At 37.3% G+C, this 21,585-nt stretch overlaps 3 protein-coding genes across 4 annotated transcripts; 1 reads left to right on the top strand and 2 right to left on the bottom strand.

The window, feature by feature from the left end:
- Positions 1–5,797: 5,797 nt before the first annotated feature.
- Positions 5,798–6,643, top strand: LOC119980760 (probable calcium-binding protein CML17). Its single transcript, XM_038823555.1, has 2 exons — positions 5,798–5,840; positions 5,991–6,643. The coding sequence occupies exons 1-2, from the start codon at positions 5,798–5,800 to the stop codon at positions 6,470–6,472; spliced, it is 525 nt and encodes a 174-aa protein (XP_038679483.1). The 3' UTR covers positions 6,473–6,643.
- Positions 6,644–8,954: 2,311 nt separating this feature from the next.
- On the bottom strand, positions 8,955–12,489 carry LOC119981452. The gene is made up of 2 exons (XM_038824571.1): positions 12,250–12,489; positions 8,955–9,801 (listed from the first exon to the last, which is right to left on the bottom strand). The coding sequence occupies exons 1-2, from the start codon at positions 12,378–12,380 to the stop codon at positions 9,339–9,341; spliced, it is 594 nt and encodes a 197-aa protein (XP_038680499.1). The 5' UTR covers positions 12,381–12,489; the 3' UTR covers positions 8,955–9,338.
- Positions 12,490–13,977: 1,488 nt separating this feature from the next.
- On the bottom strand, positions 13,978–17,939 carry LOC119981300 (binding partner of ACD11 1-like). Of its 2 annotated transcripts, XM_038824360.1 has the most exons (5): positions 17,737–17,939; positions 16,618–16,721; positions 16,455–16,530; positions 14,840–14,920; positions 13,978–14,751 (listed from the first exon to the last, which is right to left on the bottom strand). In XM_038824360.1, the coding sequence occupies exons 1-5, from the start codon at positions 17,740–17,742 to the stop codon at positions 14,176–14,178; spliced, it is 843 nt and encodes a 280-aa protein (XP_038680288.1). In that variant the 5' UTR covers positions 17,743–17,939; the 3' UTR covers positions 13,978–14,175. The 2 variants fall into 2 exon arrangements, with proteins under 2 accessions (XP_038680288.1, XP_038680289.1); XM_038824361.1 differs by lacking the exon at positions 17,737–17,939 and having other exon boundaries at positions 14,840–15,119; positions 16,618–16,680.
- Between the last annotated feature and the right edge of the window lie 3,646 nt (positions 17,940–21,585).

The raw sequence follows: 21,585 nt of genomic DNA on the forward strand, positions 1-21,585 counted from the left end.
TTTTTTATATAGTACAAAGTGTAACCAATAATGCTTCTCAAAAAAAATAAAAAAGTGTAACCAATAATGATCCAATAAGAGGGTGTCACGGCAGGAAAGTTGAATTTTCTTTGTTTAATTAATTAAAATATAAAAGTATCGGGGAGGTCTTAATCAGGTATATATTCGAATGTGTCTCTGTGGCACAGACACAATTCCTTGCTGCATCTACTAGTTGTCATGTGTGCTTAATTAATGGCAATGATGGAGACAATACCCTAAATCTTCTAGCTCTTGAAACCATGGTACGTGCATATATACACACACACTTCATTTCTAAGTGTATAAAAATCAAGTATGTACTTGATCGTACGATGAATCATGAATGAGCTGGTAATCGAGATACTCAAGCCATTCCATTAAGAATTTAGGATGATATGTATAACTCTAGTGATTAGGATTCGAATCTTAAAAAAAATTTAAGAAATTATTGGGTGAATTTAATTAATAGTGGTGCATTTTATTGAATGTAATAAAAAATGTTGAAAAGCAAAGGTTATAAACTAATGATTCAAAAGAAAAAAAGAAAGGAAGACATGCATGAAGAAATCATGGCTTTAAAACAATGATAATGTTCTACATAGTTTATGACTTTATACTTTATGGTAAAAAAAAAAAAATCAAAATGATAATTCGAAGTCGAAGAGCTTTGATTCTTTCTTTTTTTGAAAATTTTGACGACCTTTCCACAATCCTTGAATGATTTTTCCAGTCAAAGATGTGACGGAACTCATGATTCAAAATTGGTCAAAGCAATTCCTTTCTTTCAGGTGGCCTCCCACGTCATACAAAAATTGAGAATCCAAAACCAAAAAAAAAGAAGAATGAGTTACTTTCACAATGCAACTATGCAAGTACTAGAAAGTTTGATGGGATATATATGACTTAAGTGCGTGTCTATATACATAGAGAGAAGAATTCTTCTATGCGTATTTAATTTCTACACTTAAAATACACATCACTTTTTAAGGGTGTGAATAAGTAAAATGACAAGTGAGATCCACTGCTTTGGGTCCCACATATTTCAAATCAACGATGAAAACATAGATACATATTTTAAGTGTGTAAATTAAATACGCGGAAGAGAATTTATATATATATAATATTCAGATACATAAATAGCCGACATTCATTCGATCACATGATGTTTTACCAAAATAGTATCCTCCGACGTTAAAGCATACAAAATGACAAAATCTTTTGTTGTTTACTTTATGTGAAGATTAACAAATGATCTCTTCCCATTGAAAGAGTCAAAGCGACCAAATCTTTGAATTTCTTACTTCATATTATGACCATTTTAAGCATAAATAAAGATAAAAGAACTCCAAGTCTTCAATGGATTTGGACACCGGCTTTGTTTTATATATGCTAATTCGGTCAATGTTAACGTCTTAACTTAGCTTGGACAAAGTAAGAGATAAAGATACACGAGAGACTGGTTTATGGACTTATGGTGATGGAAGATTCCACGAACGTAACCCACCAAAAAGAGGAGCAGTGAAGGGCTAGCCACCCTAGTTTTCACATAATTTTGGTGTGCTAGCCCCTAGTTTTCACACTAATGTAGCCAACACTGTCTTGCCCAGTTGCGACATTTGGTTGTTTAGTTTATCTGGTGAGACTTTACTTTACTTTTACATTTTTTTTTTTTTGTGAAGGATTCCTAACTCACTTTTTTTTTTAATACACTCAAGGGAGAGGGGATGAAGAGACTCGAACTCGAGATTTTTATGAGAAACCATACGTATGGATGTCATTTGAGTTACTTGTGATTCCTGACTCACTTGTTGTGTCAGTCATCGGGCCTATAAATTTGCGATGACGAATTGACGATCCTTAAGGTTTGACTGGTATTGGAACATATATTAATGATGTTTCGAGGCCAAGACAGTGACTATCCCAGCCTCAATTAATAAAAAGAGTCTAATTTCTTCAAGTTGTTGATTCCTTCCACGGAGTCTTTGCGACGCAAGACCTGTATTTGGATTTTGTACTCTCTCATCAAATCAGACAAAATCAAAAGATGTACTACATGTTTCACAGTAGGCCCAGTGGGCCAATGGACATGTGACCAAAATGCAACACTACAAAGGCCCCTAAATGAGTTGTAAACACAACTCAAAATTAATTATGTACTAATAATATACAATCTCTCTTAAAAATAGTTTCTCTTCCACTTGAATTCCGAATCTCTTCTTGATGTTCAATCTCAAGATGTTTTCTGTTAATGTTTAATAATAGTGAATATATATATATAATAATTTTCTTAGGCGGGACTTAAAGTAATGACCTAAAATGATGACCTATATTTTTACCACTGATTTGAAGTATATGGGGCTCATTTGTTTTTTTTATTCATTCACACCCTCAAAAAGTGGTCCGCATTTCAAATCCTTAACTTTAAATATGCATAGAAAAATTCTTGTATATAAATGGTAGTACCGGCCATTGAATACCCATTTGGCATGCATGGTATAACAGAGCCTGAAGGGCTGTTGTTCTTTTTGACAGGCCATCCATTTTGAGGTCCTTTTTTGTTCCTTGTGCCTTTGTAGTTTTGTTGGTATATATGCTTCTCCTTGTTAAAAATAATAAAAAAAAGCCTGAAGGCCTTCTTCTGATATGTATATATATATCTAATTATTGCGTTAGGAAGCCCATGAAGACACTCTTTTCATTAGGCTCGGCCTGATATATGCTCAAGATTAGGCCTGTAAGAGGCCAAGTCAGGCCTGAACAGCGGGAAGGCCTATTGTAAGATCAATACAGGTAGTGTCACAAGGGCCCATCCACTAACTAAAGGCTAAGAGCCCATTACGCTTAGGAAGCTCCAACCTGGGCCTTGGGCCCAATCAAAGCCCAAGGCTCATCCATATGGTCAACAAGCGCTGACCACGTGATCTGGAACACTATAAATAGAGGAAGACTCCTCCTCATTTACTCTCTCAACTACCTAGTATCTCTCTCCCTCTCTCTCTAAAAGCTTATCACTTCTCTCACTAAATATTTCCCACTGTTGATTGATTTGATTGTCGGAGCTTCTCCTTCCAACAACATACGGTCGACTTAACTTCACGGTCGACCTCTCATTTGATCTTGTAAAATTGTCATAGGTCTCGATCAACGATTACAAGTTGGTTGCAAATTTTAATATCTACGACAAAGAATATAAAGCAAGCTTACCAAATGAAGGGTAAAACTATTACTGAAAAATTGGTTTGTAAATAACAATTTTATCCACACACCACTAATCTATTATCTTTTCCTAATGGGCTGGCTTAATGGGCTAGCCAGGGCTGAAAGACTTTGAATCTTGGAGGGATCACAAGGTAAAGGTTCATTGATAAGCAAATGGACTATGACTAACCCAGGATACAGCCAAATGGGCCAATCGCTAATGGGCTTTATTCCCACTAGCAGTCTAGTACATATCCAGATATCCTAGAAGTTAAGCCCACCATGATATATTAATAGCACCATTTTTATTGTTCATTTGTACATGCAAATAAATAATAATCACCAAATTATTTTCCTTATAAATTTTAAATAAGAAAAAACAAAGCATAAATTATTAAATTATTTGTTTTTGGGAATTAATTGGAGTATTTAAATATTCATGGTTCAAAAACAAACACGAATCACTCACCGTGAACACAAAAATCTCAGTATCTTCAGCAGTCGTTGGGTCCTCTGCATAGCAAGTATTTTAACTTTCAAGAGCCATTTCTGGTCAGCCGCCTCTTAATTTTCCGTATTGCAAGGGGGGATGGTGGTCTTTTCGTGCTAGGTAAAGAAGGAAGTCCTCTTTTAGATCAGTAACCAGGTAAATTTTTACAACATATATTATATATGAATGGAATGTATACTCCCCTTGACGTTTAATTTTCAAAAGTAGTAAATGGTGAAGATACCTTTGAGAGATTTGAGTATGAAAAAGAAAGAAAGTGAAACAATAACACATATTTTCTGTGACATTTAATTTGAAGTCTCTTTGAATCTAATCTTAATCGCTTATGCCTTATGTCCTATTGGTCTTGGTGTGTTTCCTTTGACCAGAAACAGATGAGCTAACATGTAATTACATAATGCTAATCTACAGAGTTTATTACAGGCATTTCTGTTCCATAATCATATTAGATAAGGGTGGCAAAAAATCGGGATTTGGGGGAGAGCCGGTGCACTATTGCACCGGCTAATAGCCTGTTCAATTTTTCAACCATTGGATTAAGATCGACAGATCCGACCGTCTATAAATTATGGATCCAATTGTGGGGCCTTTCTCCTTCAATTCTCATTGCCTTCAACTCCTTTGTCCAACAAGTTATCTTCTTTGATGACAACAGAAGTGGATCTCTCAACTCCTTTGAATCTAAGGGCTTTTCCTGACAGTGTAAACAAATTTAAAGCAAAGAAAATCTTATCTCCACACTATTGGTTCCATCAATCCAAGATAACAAGATGAGGGTTGATTTGAAAAAGTGAGGAAAATCTAGTTCGAGATAAGGATTTGGGGTTTAGGTTAATCTGGTTCTAGAACTTCAAATTGAAGGTGATAGCTGACCCAAAATAGAGAAATAGATGAAATTCAAAACCCATAGCAGTAATCAAAGAAGCCCTAACAAACCCCACAACAAATAACACAAATTCACAACAAACCCAAGTACAATAAGAAGAAGAGCATTCTCCACTCTAGTGCTTTCATCAATCGAAGATAACGAGAGTGATGAGGGTAGATTTGAAAGTTGAGGAAAATCTCGTTTGAGATGAGGTAGAGAAGAAAAAGTGAGGAGAGAGGAGTAGTAGAGAGAGTCAATTTTGTTCTAATCTCAAACTTCAAGAGTCAAGACCTAATTTTTTTGTCCTTTAACTTAAACCGTTTGATCTATATATGTTAATCCAACGGCTGAAAAATTGAACAGGTTATTAGCCAGTGCAATAGTGCACTGGCTCTCCCCCCAATCCAAAAAATCGGGTCTAGGTCGGATAACAATATACGTTTATGAAATATTTACATGTTCGGCACTTAACCCGGATTAGATTTCGAACAACCTCAAAATGAATGTTTGATAAATAATGTTAATCTATAATTTTTGTTTGAAAACTCACCATATTTAATTGGAAGCCAACAACTACTTCCAATCCCACCTTCATGGCGTCATCGTTGAATGAAACCCCAGAAAAAAGAAAAAAAAATCCAATAAATTCTTTTTATGTTTCTTTCATTTAGGGGTTGGTCACAGGATCCAACATATACTTGCAAAATCTCAAAAAAAAAAAAAAAAAAAGGAAAAAATCATTTTAGGGGTTGGTCACATTCACAGGACTAATTCAATCGATCATTAGAGAAGAGAATTCAACTTCAACCCCATAAATGCATTCAACATATATTCAAGGAAAATCTCAATAAATTAATAAATTTATTTTTCTGATAAATAAATTAAGAAAGAAATACTATTAAACAGTTGACAAAGTCTAATAAAGGGTGATCTCACTGGCCAGCCAGCAGACCAATCACGGCATTCACGCATCGTCCTTTTGGGACTTTCAACATTTGTATTATTCATCATTCAATCAATCATCAACATGTCTTCTTGTCTCTGATTTGTTCATCTATTATCTGTTGAAGACCAAAAAGGCATAATCTTGGTTCGTTTCTCTCTTTCTTTCTCCATTATGAGTTTGTTCTTATTCTTTTGTCTTCATTGATCCAATTCCCACATTGATCACTGGAATATCAAGAAATCCAAGAATTTGGATGAGATCTTCAGAACCAAAGAAAAAGATCATTTACTTTACTGGTATGATCTCTATACATATACATATACATATCTAATTATTTTTTATTTAGATATATGATCATTTTATTTGGTTTGGGAATAAGATTATTTATGGAGTTGACAAACTGAAATTGTTAGAGAGAGAGAGAGAGCTTTGTGAATATGAGTAAGCACCTCAAGTGAAGCTAGATGATGAGCAGATCGCAGAGCTTCGAGAGATTTTCAGGTCTTTCGATCGCAACAATGATGGAAGCCTAACACAGCTCGAGTTAGGATCTCTATTAAGGTCTCTCGGGCTAAAACCGAGCCCTGACCAGCTCGAAACCCTTATTCAAAAGGCTGATACAAACAGTAATGGTCTCATTGAGTTCTCGGAGTTTGTGGCCTTAGTGTCGCCGGAGTTTCTTCCGGCCAAGTCACCGTACAGTGAGGAGCAGCTGAGGCAACTGTTTAGGATGTTTGATAGAGATGGAAATGGATTTATCACCGCGGCCGAGTTGGCACATTCTATGGCTAAGTTGGGGCATGCTCTCACCTCCGAGGAGTTGACCGGGATGATCAAGGAGGCCGATACGGATGGCGATGGGAGGATAAGTTTTCAGGAGTTCTCAAATGCAATCACATCTGCTGCTTTTGATAATTCCTGGGCTTAAATCTGTGCATACATATATATACATATGGAAGATTTTCCAAGTATGATTTTGTTTTTGGGTTTTTAAACACTACTATATATCTCTGATCTGTTATTGGTTTATGTTTCTGCCAATACAATTAAAATTTTCAAATATCTAGACGTCTACTATTGAATTGTGGCATAAAAAAGATGTTGCTTTGAAACTGGGTTTAACTGAACAACCACTTGGGTTATAGCTTAATTGTTGAATCTCTTTGGGGCAAAATCGTATGGATTAGGGAGATGCGGGTTCGGGTTCCCACTGAGTGGGAGCAAGGTTCTGGGGCAAAATCGTATGGAGTCGGTATATCCTGAGTTCGATTCCTAGCAGGAGAAATACTCTTGTGACTTGTGAGAACACATGTCATTATTGAGCAATCTAAACAACACAATGCGCCCCAACTTCTGTAAGATAACAGTTTTTAACAGAATTTATGCTTCATGAGTCTCTAATAAGCATGTACTTGCTTCTCAAGCCTTACTTTAAAAATTTATTCACCTCTAATGGTATCTCCAACAGAGTAGTATGGAAATGGAAATGGTATCTCCAACAACAGAGAATTATTTTGGCAAGTTAATTTTTTTTTTCTAAACTATCCAAATAAGGGATTTGAAAGGAAATTCCGCTTCTATTCCTTTCTCCCCAAATCCTTCACAATCTAAACACACTCTAAATGGTTCCAATGAAAACATCATTTACAATGTAGGAGTGAAAAAGATGACAAAATATTTATACTCCTTAAATTTCCTCCCCATTCAAAGATCAAATTTATTTTGAGATACCTATATCTTCAAGGTCTTAGTCACATTCTACCAACTATAGTTACCTAAAATCGTATGGCCCCACTGGACCCCATAAAAGATGAACCCACGTCCGCAAAGCCCAAATTCAGGGCCCAATTGACACACTCTGGCCCATGCTAAGGCCCATTCAAGAAGTTCGAGGCTCTGCCCATTGACAACATGATCACGTGACAGTAAACAGTGTCCTTGACACCTGACAATAAGTGGCTAACGTCTCCTCTCATACTTGCTTTGTTGTATTCACAATGTCATTACTTAACCTGAACTTCCTTTCACCAACCAATGGCGCGATTACAACGAAGGCGCCTAGACGCCCAGATGTCAATCTGGATCATGATCATTTCTTCCTCTCCATACTGTGACAGACACATGTCACAGTCCCATCATGTGTCCTAACATCTCTATCTTACTTTTCGTCTACCAAACCTGACACATCCAATATACTTGACTTTTATGCGCATATACCATGGGTTTTATCAAAAAGGACACAAGTGGGTGACATAACTCTCGAGGTTTATACTCACTTTCATATAAATACCCTTCTCCTACCTTGGAGAAGGGGATCGATCCGGACATCGCAAACCAGAGACAAAAACTTTCCAACCCCTCACCAAAATACTCAGCCACAAACACTTTGACCATCGCCGGTTTTCCATCTCCGATCACCATTGACTTGATCGTCGGAGCCTCTACGATCGACATCCCTCATCCGGTCTGAGACCTTTCACGGTTGTTCTTGTTGTGACGTTTGCAGAATTCAAATGTGCAGACGGGTCTCCATGTGATAAAAGTTGACTATTCAACGATTGTAGAAATGACCTTTACACCAACCATTTACCAAAAGGTACCGTAACAGTGAGTCTCTCCTGGCAAGTATTGACCACAGTAAGTTCCAGTGAAGATATATAAAAAGCAGAGCGGCACCACACCAGCAAAAGAAAAGGTGAAAATTTCTTCATGATGGTTGGCCAACACTACAAACATAAATGCAAAGCAAAAACAAAAGAAAAGGCAAAGGGGTTTTTTTTTACCATGACAAGAATAACATGCACAAAATACATGCCCTTGTCCAACAAACCAGGAGAAGAAAAGAAGAATATGAACAATCAACAGAAACTCCTGGTTTGGAGCTCTGCAGATACAGTACACATTCTTTGCAAATTCCTATACCTGAAAATGAACAATAGTAGGCTTAATTATCATTCCATGAAACAATGTTGGGATTTTTATATTTTCATTTACTTTATTGTAATAATAATTATTAAATTTAAAATTAAATTCAAACTTTAAAAACTAGGGAAAAATCCATAGGTGAATTTTCATTTACTTTATTGTAATAATTACTATTAAATTTAATATTAAATTCAAACTTTAAAAACGAGGGAAAAAAATATAGGTGAACACAAGGGATAAAAACATAACAGTGTTTGATTTTTTCAGTCGACGCTTTAAAGAAATACATAACTTTTTTTGACTGAACCCAACCGCTCAATCAATTAACCGAACAATTCCATTTTGTCGGTAAATTTTTACCTTGGCAACATCAGTTGCCCAGAGAGTGCAAGGTGCTGCAACGGTTGCCATGGCAAACTAAAGAGAATGACAAAATAATAAACCCAAAAATCTAGTTCGGCTAAAGTAATAAACCCAAAAATCTTGTGGCAAACTCATGAGACAACCCATTAGCCATAATCTTGTGGACTTTGTAAGCCCTATAAAATCAAACTCCATGACGCTCACTTGTATACTAATTGCTCTCTCCATGACACCTTAAAATGTTCAACACAATACATACATCCTGCCCAGTTTATTATCCTGCAACAACGAAAAACTACCGTCTTCTGAAGCAACCTCAGAAGGGGAGAAGATAAAAGAAAAGCCAGAAAGGATCTATAGAGCCCAAAACAAACAGCGAAAGGAAATCAAAACTTTCAGCCATCAATTTTTAGAACATCCTTTAAAGTCTTATAACATGCCATCTCTCCATGGTTCATTCTTAAGAGTTCAGTTATAGTTATTATCCACAAGAAAAGAAATAACTTTCAATTCCGCAGCATCCACTGCATTATGTCCTTTCGAAAAACTCCTTCCAATCCTTGTCTTCCATGGTTTGACTTCAACATGTCAGGTCCCCATGTGGAGAAGTGCCGAAAATGGGTCATATTTCCAGCAGGCCGTGGACGTCTAATCATCATTGAAATGGCAGGAAATGGTTTAGCCAACAGATTGGCCGATGATGTAAATAGATGCCTATCAGAGTTGCCATTTCTAGATGTTTGGGTGCCCCCATTACTTTTCACCTGTGAGGGGTTAGTTGCCTGCTTTGTCATGGTCACATTCCGGTTTCCATCAATGACTTTCACAGGACCACGGATCTGAGCAGATGGTTTCATTCGGTCAAGCCATCGCAGAATCCAATTACCAAGATTCCGACCAACCTCTATGTCTCTCTGTTGTATGTTCTGGTGAACCCTGACAGCTACATCAAAAACCGCACGTATGCGTCTGCAAAGGGGATAAAGGTAATAGAGGGGAAAAGAAACATGTTAAACAATGATTATAGCAATAAATAATAGTAGTTTCAAAGAAGGGGCCATAACCAGACATGCTTTTTCATTTTCCGCAAGCATCAAAGAAAAATCTGTGGTTCTGATTAATCCAAATAACATAAGATAAATAAATAAATTTAACAACATAATCACACTTTAATCCACTGAGTGCAACAAATCTGATTTCTTCCAAACTATGCACGGATATCAACTAAACTAACAACTATCCACATGCATATAATACAAGTCTTGACTGAACAAGAGTGGCGCAATCAAGTTAGTTCATTACCACACTCTCAACTATGACCATCCACATGCTACGAGTGATAAAAAGAACACTGCAATATTCAAAAGAAGATGTGTAACCGATTTATCACAGAAAAATTTAAATTACCAGAAAATAAGTTACCTTAACATTTTACCTGATTCTTAAGTGAAGATTGAAAGATATGGTCTCATTCCGAGATGGTGTAGAAAAAGCAGCAGGCATTGCAAATTTATGATGCAAATCCAATGAGGAAACATTTGTAAGGAAGTGGAACCTCTCCAAGGTTGGGCCTCACTGGACCCACCTTGGGGAGTAACCAATGATGGCATTCAAGGAAAAAAAAAGATAGATTTTTTGTGCATTAGAAGAAAGATTCCTTGTGGTGTGCGCTGCAGTGGAAACAAAAGAAAATCAAGCACATATTTAACCGTCCTATGCAATGACTAGACGACAGTGGGATTAAGGTTAGAAAACTGATGAACTGTTCTGAAAGATGCAGCAATATGTACTATGACATAATCAATGTATGATCATTGACCAGATAGACACATGAAGTTTACATCCATAGATCTTAAGTATGCAATCTTGTATGTCAGGTGGGTCAATTAAGTGGATCACCATGCTTAACCGGCTCCTCCTCACAAGAGGCTTTCCTTCAGTGTTCCTAAACCACCAAGAGAAACAGGTGCAGGAGCCTCAATTGGAGCTTGTATAAAGTTAAACAATCTGCATAGGTCTAAAAAATGTATTCCCAGGCGAAGCTAGATTAGTCTCACTGGAATAATTTACCGTAGTTTGAAAATATGAGCCTCTCAAGCTAAGAAAGCAGGTTCCAGCATTAGCACATGCTACGTTTGCATTCATCTAAAGTAACTCACTATTAATAGGCCATCAAAACAAGTCGATGAATTGAATAGGAATTTTCTTGACATAGATCATCGCACTCTTAAAAACTGCTGGGAGGCTAATTTAATATTACTCTGATGATTGTGGTCACAAAGATACGATTGATGCATATGGCATTCCAGATATTGTAAACCACTGGATATAGTGACCACAATTCTTGGTGACCTCTATGTCTGCATATGCACAATCTATATGAGTTGTTTAGAGAATCAATTTAAATGAATAATGCACTGAACAAGATATAGTCATATTGATTAGAAACACTAAAGAAGATAAACTTCTGAGCAGAAGATTCACAAACAAGAATGATGAGTACAGAGAAAAAATTGAGTGTGAATAGTAGATTTGCCGACCAACTAATATTTCATAAGAGAAACCAATAACTTTTGTTTCATTTCCCAAAAACTCTGAGCAAGACCCTGAGCAGAAGGCAATCTATAACCGGATCACCAACAATCTTCAAAAGCACATTAGAATGAAGACAGTCAAACTTAAACAAATTCGTTGAAGGGCTTAACAGGCGTTGCTTAAACTAGAAAAAAATAAGGAACCTGGCCAGCATAACAGAATAATGCATGAACTGCTAAAGCGTCTCGGTCGGTTAGTGCAGAAATGCTTGTGAATGTAATAACATCCGTGTGGGGGTTACTTACTTACTTTAGGTTACATACCTACCTAACACGAATTATGTGTGGAACAATTCCCATTTTTCTGAAAATAACTTGGCCACTTGGGGTTCCTTATTGTCAGTTGAAATAAGATCTCCGTTACTCTATATCTATCAACAGAATCAGCACCAACCAAGAAGTCAAAATTTGTAAGAGTATCTTCATTTACAACAGCCTCTTGCGTGAGCTGGACTTGTTTGTTTCTTTTTTTAATTTATTTACGCTAGCTATGGATCCCCAAATTCCATTTTGATTTTTGAACAACTTAATTCGTTAAACGAGAGGCTATAGTAAACCTAACGCAATCTTACAACATCACAAAAGCCCATAAAAATTACAATCGAATGCAAATGCAGAATCTGACAGACAAAACAAATTAATAGAGCAAAACAGACAAAATGATCCATGAAGTACAGTAATTTCCATCATTGGATCATAACAGATACCCATAAATGAAGCAAAAATTAGACAAAACAAGAAAAGCTATTCCAAAACCCAGAAAGCACAGAGCAAAACCTCCAACGCCGATCAATATCAATCCGAAATACAAAAGAAATATTACCTTTGAACAAACTGACGGATCTTGGGGTGTTTAGGGGTGATAACGCGGCGTTGGATCTTCAAAGCGAGTTTGTAAGTCCGTTTAATCCCCAAGAAGTACGCAGTTGCCAATGTGATCTCCCATAGCACCATTCTCTCTCCCTCTAGAACTCTCTATGAAACTCTCCCCCTCTGCGGGCTTTGTTTATTGTATTTTCATCCCTCTATTGTGCCAATTTCCCCTCTCGCAAGCTAGAATGAGATCCTTTGAAGCCGCCAGAAATTTCAATTGCATTTTAGGGGTCGAGCGTCACCGATCACAGGTGTCTCGTATCCGTTGAGATCTGTGTTTCTCCTCGAATCTGGACCGTTGATTTCTGTTTCCGTATCTGTGATTGGGGCGGTCTTCATAAGCCCAGTTGTTTAGGGCTCGGGTCCAGGTTATAATTATGGGCTGAAAGTATCTTCAAAATATCCATGCGTTTATTCCTCAAAAATTAAAAATGTCAAACTTTTTTAAAAAACAATGGAGAAGCTGAGGAAATAGTCACTACAAAACCTCATATATTCTTGATTCTCTCAGGGGAAAAAAAAGAAAAAGAAAGAGAGAGTAAACAATGGGGCCCAGAAGTGGACATAAATAGCCCATGAACATCAACAAAACAAAATTCAGTCCACGACACCTGATTCTGTCCGGGATTTTTTTTTTTTATTATAGGCAAAGGGGATAGGGGAGGTTCGAACTTGAGACCTCTATGAGATATCATCATGTGTATTGAATATTTAACACAACTTGCTCCCAAAATTCACATGCCAAACTATTGGCCAGGACTATGTCAATTGTTAATGTGGCCAGAGATGGACTTCAAAGCCCATAATAAGAGTATTTACAACAGTTTATCTTAATAGATTCCTAAAATACAGTGGTCGGAGGTGGAGAGGATTGTAGTACAAAGGAGGAGGGAGAGAATAGAGAGAAGAACTGGAATATTTAACACAACTTGCTCCCAAACTTCACATGCCAAACTACTAGGCCAAGACTATATTAATGCAGCCAGAGATGGACTTCAAAGCCCATAATAAGTGCATTTGTAGCAATTTCTTTTAACAGATTTTCTAAAATACAATGATCAGAGGTGGAGAGGATTGTAGTACAAAGGAAGAGAGAGAAGGAGAGACGAAAAGATACTGCGTAGGACATTGGAGAGAGAGTGAGTGATAAATAATATTATTTTAATGGTATATAACGCTACAGTGGTTCCCTAAATGCAGGAAACCACTATAGTAAGTCTTTATAATATGAGAAGTTTAGGGAATCTGAAATACTAAGCGTCTGAGCCCGACTTTTTTTTTTTTTTCCCTTTGAATATAGGGGAAGGGATGGAGAAGCTCAAACTCAAGATTTTTATGAGATACCACACACATGAATACCATCTGAGCTATCCGTAATTCTTGTCTGAATTTTTTTTTTAAATGAGGAGGTGTGATTCGAATTCTGATTATCAGAGTGATACACACCATCCTTACCACGGAAAACAATCTCTCTTATATATCATAGTAAATATAGTCATTACATGGTGATTTTTTATAGTATATTACTCCTTCAAATATAGTTTTTAACATAAGATTTTTATCTTTATGACGTGTACTTTTTTTAGTACTAATGTAAAAAAATGGCAACATTTCTTATTAAAGAAACCAACAACTATTTTCATGGACAATATAATAAGAAGAGCGCACAAGGAACAAGTAAACAGGCAAAATCATAAGAATCTACTATATTTAACATATCTTATCAAGGAAAGTCATGGCATGAACCGAAATAATATCCAACTAATCTGCACCATGCGGTCTTACATTCCCTACTGCTTCAAATGGAAGGGGGAAAAAAAAAGTAAACCATCAAGCGAAAGAGTTTGAGCGAAAGAGAAGTCTTCCTTTGTAGAAATCAGAGGATCAGACCTTGAGCAGGTTCAGGCTTTGAAGGATGCTGTGAAGTTTGCTCAGACGCTTTAGGTGAATCTGAGAGATGAACCTGAGCATAGTCATCAACCATTTCCCTTTTCTGTTCATCTTCCGCTGTCCCCACTTTCTCCTTCGTCTTCTGGCCTACATCCCCAGCTGCCTGTGCTACCCTATTGAACGCACCTGTGACCCATGACGTTCCAGTTAACACATACCTGTTCTTCATTATGGCAGATCCTGCAGTACCAACTTTCTGCTCAGCTACTGCAAATGCTGATTTTGTTTTCTCTGATACCTGGAACTTCTGATCAACTTCCCTGACTTTGTCACTCACAACAGAAGTTCCAACGCTAATCTTCTCACTAAGCCCTATTTTCTTGTCAATAGAAGAAACCTTAGCAGAGGCAGTTGAGGTTAGCTGGTGCGTTTCATCAAATGACTTTGCTCTCTTGACAGCATCTTTTCCTAAGATACAGCCCTTAGCAAGCATGCTAGTAACCACGTCCTCTGCCTTCCGTAAAGCAGACTGGGCACCAGCAGGAGTTTCTTTCTCAGTTTCCTGCAGAGAATTTGCATAGTAATGAGGTCAGCAACGTTCTAGATTCTATAAATCACATAGAATTAGAAGCTAAACGAAGACTTCTTACAGGGGGTGCCAAGCCATTGGGGGGCAGCTTGTATTCCTCTGCCAGAGTTATGGTGACTGACAGATCTACTATGGTTGCTCCCTGAGATATGATAATGATCAAACAACATAATTTACTCATACATTGTGCCTTAATATCATTGATAAATTTGCTCAATATCTGGTACAACTAATAGGAAAGCCAAATTAAAATCAAGTTGCTTGATCACTTTAGCACCATTGAACTTGCACAAACATGCAGATATAGCTTTGCCAGCTTGTCAAATTACAGTTTGTAAACTCTGCAAAACAAAAAAAAAATCCCAGAATCTCTCATTTTCAGTTGTCCCATTAGGGTCTTACCAGACACTAGGTGCAGCAACATATGAAAGGCTTTCTTATTTAGAGACTCAAGTATAAATTGAACTCCCAGGATAACACTTTCCCAATTCAAACATTGTACTAATATTTGCAGACATCATATATCATCAGCACTTGCAATTTCACGATAAAAACTGCAATTAATTTGATAATTTCAAGTGTTTACAAGTTGGTCAAGATGGTACCCCATATGTTCTTCACGGAATGTTTTAGACAAAAACCTCACTAAACAAGATGTTTCCTGAGAGTCTTCCCATTCTTAAGATATCTACTGCAAGTAACTGCGTTCAAATGAATCTACTGTAACCAGGTAATTATAGCTAATTTTGAAAGGAAACTATATAAAAGTTAAAGGTAGACAACTTCCTTACACAAGGCTCTCGCAATGGAGGTATAAATTTTGATTGCAGGTCTTCAAGTCGCCAAAAATGTAGGAACATGTATTATATGAATCTGACAGTTACAAACCTAGAGCTACAGTAACCATGTAGCTTTCTAGGGTACTACATAAATTAGGAGAAACTACAAAAGGCTAAAGGATTCAAAGTTATCAAATAACACATGATAAGATCATTATAACTCGCTTAAAACTAAAGTAATTAACATTGATATGCCTAGGAAGTAAGACTATTGTCTCAATGTTTATAAACTTACAAGGCATTGACAAGAATCAATTGGGAGTGTCTTATTCTTTCTTTCATTTTTCTTTTCAATTATTCATATGATGATGCATGCCAGTCTATCATGCCATTGTCTCCTGCAAGAAAACTACCAGTGCTTCATGCCACTGAAAAACTGAATCTTAAGCTAAGCTGCTAAAGTCCCTTCAGAAACTAAAGTCCTACAATCAAGAAAGGAAGGGAGAACAGAGTCAGGAAAAGTTACATCTTTGTTTCCAGTTCCTCTCAACAAAATCTTCATCTATACAGTATTTGGGAACTTACACATACTATTACAAAAGTGATTTTAAAAAATGTGACCATATTCAATTGACAAACATCTCGTACAAATTAGAAGCCGAAAGTATGCAGTAGAACTTTCTATCATTTTTTGTCATTTAATTATCGAACCGATAGCCAGTTTCCTGAAAACTGAAAGTTAACCCCTGCTTACAATGTATCATATAATGCAATGTTTTGATCAGGCATCCCTACTGATTGGTCCTCTTACACATTTCATCATAAATCATACACAAACAACAAGAAACAGGTATACGAAGTCCAATGATATTGCGAGCAGAGAGATGCAAAAAGTACCGAGAGAAGAACCGCAGTTTCTGCCCCTTGTACATCCTTGAAGGTAACATATGCAATTTGAGACCGCTCTGTGTCACTGCATATGGAATGATATGCTTAGTATGACTGTGTGTGTGAGTGTGTGTGAGAGCGAGAGAGAGAGAGAGAGCACATAAGTCCAAACCTCTGCAGTTCAACATATTCAATATCACCAGAGAAAGAAAAGAATTCCTTAAGATCTTTCTCGGTTGCTCCTAGGGAAACATTACTGACTTTAACAGTTTTTACCTGCAGCGAGAATGAAGAAGTGAATCCAAAGTTTTGTAGCATAGCAAATAAAACCCAACCCTTTCTCAAGATCTGGACAAAAATTGAGGCTGAAGAGGTATGTGACATTAAGTAATAGCGTAGATACTTAAAATTCCATCACAAGGAATGGAGAGAAAGACTCTCAACAAGCTATGATGCTCCATTGCCATGTCACAAAATTCCTAAACATGTCTACTTAAATATATGACATATTATCTACACACTAAGTGGTTAATGGATTCATTATTATGGAAAAATGATTATAACAACCAAAACTACAAAGGCACACATTACATCGTTAAAAAATGACAAACCCTAAACGAAACTCTAGTAGTATCTGAAGTGTGGAACAACAATTTCTTTTACAACCTCACTTATGATTAAAACAGACTATGTATTGCAAGAGAATTTCAAGATGAAGTTCCATAATCATCTCTGCTTTCTTTCTTTTTTTCCCCATAGTCATCTTTTCAAGTTTCAACCATTCTTGAATCATTGAAACACTAATTTAGCTTTATGCCCAGATGGTGGTGGAAGTCAATTTTAAGTTATATCCTGTTATTCATCTAAATGTGAGCACACAATGTTGAATGCAAACTTCTAGCAAGTAATTGCTTAAATTATAAGAGGGAAATGAATCTAAGGGCTTCATAATACATGATGAAACATTGATCATAACAGTTCACATTACCATAACAAACAAATTCATTTAATCTAATTCCCCGAAAAACAACTTCTACGGATATAAACACGGCACATAAGAAAACTTCCACCAGAAAATCAAATCCAACAAAAACGTTAGCATTCCAACTCAAAACAGCAAAAAAAAGGTCCACACAGCCACAAAATTTCACACGCTGAAGGTCGTACGGATCGATCCACACATCACCAAATCAACGATCTATGCTAAACACAACACCCACACACGGAGAGAAAATCACTCAAATCTCCTCAAAAAAATCGTTGCATATGTATAGAGAAAGAGAGTACTGACCGTCATCGAGAATCCGAAAGAGGAATCCGATCGACAAGAGGGAGATATGTGGCGGTTGAAGAAGAAGAGACGAGAGACGTAGATTGTATACGACGGAGGGTGAGTCACGTCAGTGGTGGATTGCCGGCAATCGTCGCACACTCGCACGTGGTTACGGTGCTTGTTTCAATGGATCGCGTTCAATGGCGCAAGTGACTGCGTCTGGGCCTCTGGGCCGCCAATTAAATGGAATAATGGATAAGTTTTACAACGCGGACGGGATCCAACGTACGTTTATTTTGGTACACACGTTATACGTCTCACACGTATTTTGAGATCACATAAAAAATATATTTTCCTTTTATTTATTTTAAGAGATAAATATCATAAAAGCCTTAAAGTTATCAAAAAGAGTTCATTCAACCCACAAGCTTTTTTTCGTACCAAATGAGCCCCTTGAGTTTACCATACGGTTCAAACAAGCGCTTAGAGCACTATTTTGTTATAATGTTGCTGACATGTAATTTTCATTAGTTGTTGACTTATTATATAAGGTTCTGCGAAGCCCTTAAAGTATTCAGGATGGGTCAATTAAGTCCCTGTAATTTAAGAAAGAGGGTCGAACATTACTAAACACCAGCTTCTAAACCTAACCTGCAACTGCAATCACAATATTCATCATAGAAAATCAAAGCCATGAAAATCACAGTATGCATAAAAAAAATCGTAGTATTAATCCCAGAAAATCAAAGCCCTTTAACAATCTAAAAAATAAAATATCAAACCCCTTTGAATGGAAGTGGAAGAAGACCGATTGGGTAGTCATTGTTGGTGAGGAGTTGGTGTTGAAAACCGATTGGGTAGCCGGATTGGGTAGATCGGCCATAGGGAGGAGCTAGTGTTGAAGGAGTAAGGGGTAGATAGAGGAGTTTCGAAGGAGGAGGAGGTAAGGTAATTTATTTTATCAAAACAGCTTGGTTATTCCTAAATCTTCTCATAACATACCTGCATACCTTTATGAATTTCACTCGACTCCACAAGGAGGCCATTCAGGCTACTTGCGAACCTAGAAGAGGATTTCCCAGATCTTTTATTGGCAGGGAATGAGAACAGATGTGAAAAGGTTTGTTGCCCAATGTGAAGTGTGCCAGAGGCACAAATATTCTACTTTAAGTCCTCAAGGTCTCCTTCAACCCTTGCCCATCCCTTGCTCTTCTTGGGATGACTTATCTATGGACTTCATTGGTGGATTATCGAGGACACAGAATCTGGATACCATTTTGGTGGTGGTCGATCGTTTGACTAAATATGCTCATTTCTTACCCTTGGCTCATCCCTATTCTGCCAAAGAAGTTGCTGCACTTTTCATAGCTGAAATAGTGAGATTACATGGCTTCCCTAAGTCCATTGTGTCGGATCGTGACCGTGTGTTTGTTAGTAATTTTTGGTCGAAGTTATTTAAACTAGCAGGTACCACCATCAAGATGAGCACCGCTTACCACCCTCAAACGGATGACCAATCCGAAGTGGTTAATCGATGTTTGGAGGAATACTTCAGATGTTTTGTGAGTAGTCATCCTAAACAGTGGCCTAAATGGGTAGCATGGGCGGAGTATTGATATAACGCTACCTTTCATATTTCAGCATGGATGACCCCTTTTCAGGCATTATATGGTCGTGCTCCTCCCACACTGTTCTGGTTCTCTAATGAAGCTTCATTGGTGGAAGAAGTGAATTTGCTTATGCAATACCGCAATGCCATTTTGGACCAGCTCAAGGATAATCTGGCTGTGGCACAATGTCGTATGAAACAGAGGGCTGATGGCAAGCGACGTGATGTTAACTTTCAGATGGGTGATCAAGTTTATCTCAGACTTCAGCCTTATAAATTTAAGTCTTTGGCTAAGCGTACTTATCATAAACTGAGTCCCAGGTTTTATGCCCCTTTTTCGGCGATTGACAAGGTTGGAGAAGTTGCTTATTGTTTGGACTTACCCCCTGAAGCTAGCATCCATCCAATGTTCACGTTTCCCAGCTTAAGAAGTCTATATCTGAGGGGACTCTTTGCCAAACTTGGCCTTCTTCTATGACAAAGGAGTTGGAACTGCTTCCTTCGCCAGAAGACATTAAACAGATTCGTAAGCTCATTGATGGTCAGTAGGAGGTGTTAGTGAAGTGGAAGAACCTGCCTGATTATGATAGTTCTTGGGAGCTATTCTATGATATTCAAGCTCATTTTCCTTCTTTCAACCTTGAGGACTGTCGGTCAAGATAATATTATAGCGAAAGCTATGGAGGACGATTCTCAGTATAGAGAGTCATGACTGTCAGTGAAGACAGTGGTATATCGAAGGCTATGAGATTTTTGATCAAAGTGGAGAATTGTGGAATTTTGATCAAAAATTAGGTGTTTAATGCTATGAAAGAGTCCCGGTTGCAACAAAACTTGTTTTCCAAATTAGTTTCAAGTTAGGAATGTGAAGGAAATCATATTTGTAATTGGAAACTTCTTGGGGAGGGACTCCTAGGTAGAATTGAACTAGGAGATTTTATACTACTATAAATACTAGTGGTTTACTAGGGTTTTTGGTAGAGAAAAAAAATAAGGGCTTTGTGCGTGAGGCTAGAGAGAGCAAAGGGTGATAACTTTTGTGGTTTATCTTTTGGGATTCTTCGGTTTTTCTTGGTGAGAGAAAATTGAGTGTGTGGTTGTATAAATTTTTTACATAGTGAATTTTCTCTTGGTTGTCTTTTGACAACGGCCGTGGTTTTTCCTCTGGACTTGGAGGTTTTCCACGTAAATATTGTGTGTTGGTTGTTGCTTTTCTCAATTTCAATTTCTCTATTGTCGTGTTGATTTATCTCTCAAGGAGGAGAGTGAGTATAATTTCCCGACAAGGACAATGTTCATGCTTTAGGGGAGGGTATTGATAGGCCCATGAAGAAGACATACAAAAGGAGAGCCCTACTGAAAGGAGAAGCCCAGCTACTCCAAGAAAGACTAGTCCAGAAGGATCATGTGGCTGAGTCAGAGTGGAACACTTGTCTTTCTCTTATTAGTTTAAGGGCTAAAGTATTAAATATGTCATTAAACTATTTGATTTTTCTCCATTCTATCCTTGAACTATAAAATTTCGCATTTATATCCTTCAACTTTCATTTTACAACCTATTTATGTCCTGGGTCAACATTCCAATGCTAACTCCCACAGGTTTACTGATGTGTCACCCTAAACTCAAAGTAACATTACACATGGGCTGATGATGTGGCAAAATAAAAAAATTTTAATTCATTTCTTTTCACCCGTGAAAATTTTAAAAAAAAATAAAAAAAAGTTACAAAAATACTGGATACTTCTCGAAGAACGTGAGATGAAATGGCTGGACAATTGCAAATCATCAGCAAGATAGGAATCTCTCAAAATCAATGGTCCATTTGCAAGATAACTACAATAGGAAAGTGCTAGAATGTACTAGACGTGAATCCCTTAATAAAATCTCTCAAATCATCAGTGAGACTGAACTTTAGGAGCTTAGCGTTCAAGATCTCGGGGACGGAAGAGGAGGACGAAGCGCCGGTTGGCGGTTGCAATGGAGAGAGAGGATGCAGATCTTTGTAGAAAATTAAAATCAAATCAAAATGAAATCAAGACAATCTCGATCTCGCGCAGAGAGAAAATTGTAAGAGGGAAAGTTCTTGACTCTATCATGCTTGAACGGAGAGAGAGTGCCTTGGCTGTATGCATATGTGTATATATCTGAAATTGAACTGGTTAAGGCCATGTCTTCATCCGACATATCCAGTGAGTGGGTTTTTGTTGCAGGGAGATCTAGGAAGAAGATGATAAAAGGAAGGTTTTTGTTTTTTTTT

Source organism: Tripterygium wilfordii, chromosome 16, assembly GCF_013401445.1.
Source record: "Tripterygium wilfordii isolate XIE 37 chromosome 16, ASM1340144v1, whole genome shotgun sequence".
In the NCBI taxonomy this organism is placed as follows: Eukaryota; Viridiplantae; Streptophyta; class Magnoliopsida; order Celastrales; family Celastraceae; genus Tripterygium; species Tripterygium wilfordii.

Excerpts from the sequence above, each read along its gene's own strand:
- LOC119980760 (XM_038823555.1), top strand. The coding sequence starts at position 5,798 with ATGAGATCTTCAGAACCAAAGAAAAAGATCATTTACTTTACTG. Across the intron at positions 5,841-5,990 it reads AAAGATCATTTACTTTACTG|CACCTCAAGTGAAGCTAGAT; the intron begins GTATGATCTCTA and ends AATATGAGTAAG.
- LOC119981300 (XM_038824360.1), bottom strand. Across the intron at positions 16,531-16,617 it reads GAATATGTTGAACTGCAGAG|TGACACAGAGCGGTCTCAAA; the intron begins GTTTGGACTTAT and ends TTCCATATGCAG. Across the intron at positions 14,921-16,454 it reads AAACTGCGGTTCTTCTCTCG|GGAGCAACCATAGTAGATCT; the intron begins GTACTTTTTGCA and ends ATCATATCTCAG.
- LOC119981452 (XM_038824571.1), bottom strand. The coding sequence starts at position 12,380 with ATGGTGCTATGGGAGATCACATTGGCAACTGCGTACTTCTTGGGGATT. Across the intron at positions 9,802-12,249 it reads ATCCGTCAGTTTGTTCAAAG|ACGCATACGTGCGGTTTTTG; the intron begins GTAATATTTCTT and ends TCCCCTTTGCAG.